The sequence below is a fragment of the Cyprinodon variegatus genome, unplaced genomic scaffold (genome assembly GCF_000732505.1).
Source record: "Cyprinodon variegatus isolate N-32 unplaced genomic scaffold, C_variegatus-1.0 Scaffold1155, whole genome shotgun sequence".
NCBI lineage: Eukaryota > Metazoa > Chordata > Actinopteri > Cyprinodontiformes > Cyprinodontidae > Cyprinodon > Cyprinodon variegatus.
The window spans coordinates 186,698-189,056 of record NW_015151608.1 but is presented as its reverse complement, the minus strand read 5'-3'; the positions used below and the strand labels follow the sequence as shown (position 1 = coordinate 189,056).

General features: G+C 35.6%; 1 protein-coding gene across 1 annotated transcript in view; it reads right to left on the bottom strand.

Moving 5' to 3' along the window:
* The window catches only part of LOC107101801 (breast cancer anti-estrogen resistance protein 3 homolog), a 38,587-nt gene that overhangs the window by 14,978 nt on the left and 21,250 nt on the right, over nucleotides 1–2,359 (bottom strand). Inside the window, exons 9-10 of the mRNA XM_015400858.1 lie at nucleotides 1,354–1,573; nucleotides 517–542 (exon numbers count right to left, since the gene is read on the bottom strand). Of these exons, the coding sequence (XP_015256344.1) occupies nucleotides 517–542; nucleotides 1,354–1,573 (246 nt within the window). The remainder of the gene's footprint in view (nucleotides 1–516; nucleotides 543–1,353; nucleotides 1,574–2,359) is intronic.

The following is a 2,359-nucleotide window of genomic DNA, read 5'->3' as shown; positions in this document are numbered from 1 at the left end:
CAAATACATTGTTATCCAGACTTTACTTAAACACCCACCAAATTTTGCATACCCAAAGAGAAAACCTAATTACTAAGGAACTGTAAGCCAAAGTTGCATGTGTGATACATCATTTTAAAGATAACACCTTGAAGTGCCTGAAAATATAAATGAAAACACAGCATAAACTGCATCAGTTCAAACATGTCTTTTTTGAATAGCAGTAACAAAGACATGCTTAATAATAGGCGTGTAATTGTTTGACATTTATTCTGCATTATGTCAACCACAACTGCAGATCATTTCAGACCTCTAAGTATAACAGTTCCAGAGCTATGGGACTTTTAACTTCTGGTGTCACCAGCATCTCCAAACCTCTCTAAATGTGCCAAATTATTCCAAATAGTGATTATTGCTTTTACACAACAATTTTACCCCAAAAATCACATTTTCATTTGATGATTGACATGTGAGTATCTTTCTCTGTTGTGCAAGCCGATAATACGACTCTACTTTATTTAAATTAGCCATGTTTACCCTTGTTTGACATCTCATTTCATTGGCTACAAAGCCAAACAGGGCACATTTTATTAACCAATAATAGCAGGACTCTATCAGGTGTAATATAGCTTTGCTCGGTACGTCATTGGCTGACAGGAACAGCCCTTGAAGTATCACAAGTGCTTCTTGATTGAGTCAAACCAAATCATACATTGATGCCATACACTTTTTTTTGTAGGCAGGAAGGTGATAAAAACAAACATAACATCAGAGGCAAACAGTTGAGGAAGTAAGTCATATTAGCAAGATGCTGAGCATTAGGTACGACCAGCAAACTTTTCTGATGTCAAAAAACAGACGTTGCTCTTCTCTTTATTAAAGGGGAATTTGTAATATACTGTGATGAATTTTAACCGTTTAACTTCCACCAGTTAAGTAGAGTCATATTATCGGCTTGCACCCTTATGGATGGGTGGAGTATAATCAATGAAAGATTGGATTATAATATGGCTTCTGGATGCCTTGAAAAATATATTGTTGAAGCTGCTTTTTCATATTTATGTTTTCCCATGCTGCTATAACTGTGTTAATTATGCTTTGTTGCTCATTGTGTCCATAAAATGAAGTTGATGGTTGTATTCTGGAGAATCTAAGCTTTCTAACGATGTCTAACATGTCTATATTGGTAAAAGTTTAAACCTTATTACTCTTATGCATTCCGAGATGTCAGGGCAAAATATATCAAAAGAGTCGCCGGTGAACTGGTGGAAGTTAAACGGTTAAAATGCATCACAGTATATTACAAATTCCCCTTTAATAAAGAGAAGAGCAATTATTTGAACCATCATTAAGACAGCAACACGGTAAGCTTACCTTTTTCCTTCTTGTTGTACTGGTTACTCAAAAAAACAAACAAACTGAAAAGTGAGGCATAAATCATGCTGTGTATACCCACCTTTCGAAGAACAACTTTTATGATCTTGAAGTGCTGTGGACTATTCTTCCACAAGCAGCTTAGGACATAGTCTCCAGGAGAGGAGCTTGAGTCTCGGACCAGGAAGTCTCCGTCCCTCTCAAACAGGGATTCTGAAGCCTTGAGGAAACAGTTCAGGTTAATTTAGGCAGCTGTTCATACAGGCTTACATTTTTACTTATGCCTGAAACATGATTTCAACTATTTGTTAAGAAACCATAAGACTCGGAAAAATTATAGTAATTTAACATATTAGCTGCATTCATGGTTAACACTAGCATATCAACACTGCAATAGTTCAGTGTCAAACAGAATTTCTGTACTTCGTCAGTTTTCAATTATCTTAGAAAAAAAAAATAAAAAAAAAAAAAACCACACTGGATAATATATTCTTAAAAAGAAGAATTTGTGCTTTAGTCAACAGACTATTAGACATATGTGGTATTACGGTATTAAAACTATTTTAATAATTGTGACTTCATGTGACAGCTCCTCTGAGACATACATGTGTAATAAACGTCATTATTAAGTGTTTTAACTCTGAGTAATCTACCTGCTTTCAATTTCAACACTTCGATGTTCCTTAAACCCACATAATGCAACCTGAGAAAAACCCCATAGAGATGTATTGTTCTGCAGGTGGTTACCCAATACCAAGAACACTCAGCCACAGTAAACCAAATGACAATGTAAGTCTGAGGAAACAAGGAGAACACTTTATACTCTAGTTTTTCTAGAAGACAAGAGTGAAAAGGTGTGTTTTACAGAGGCAATGATTTGGGTCAAAGATTATTTGTGTGTTATGGTGGCCCAGTCATAGTTCAGCCGTACAGTAAAAATCTACCTTATATTTGATTGGGAATCCGTAGCAAAAATTAAGCCCAGAGAAGTGATGGGCAATTAACA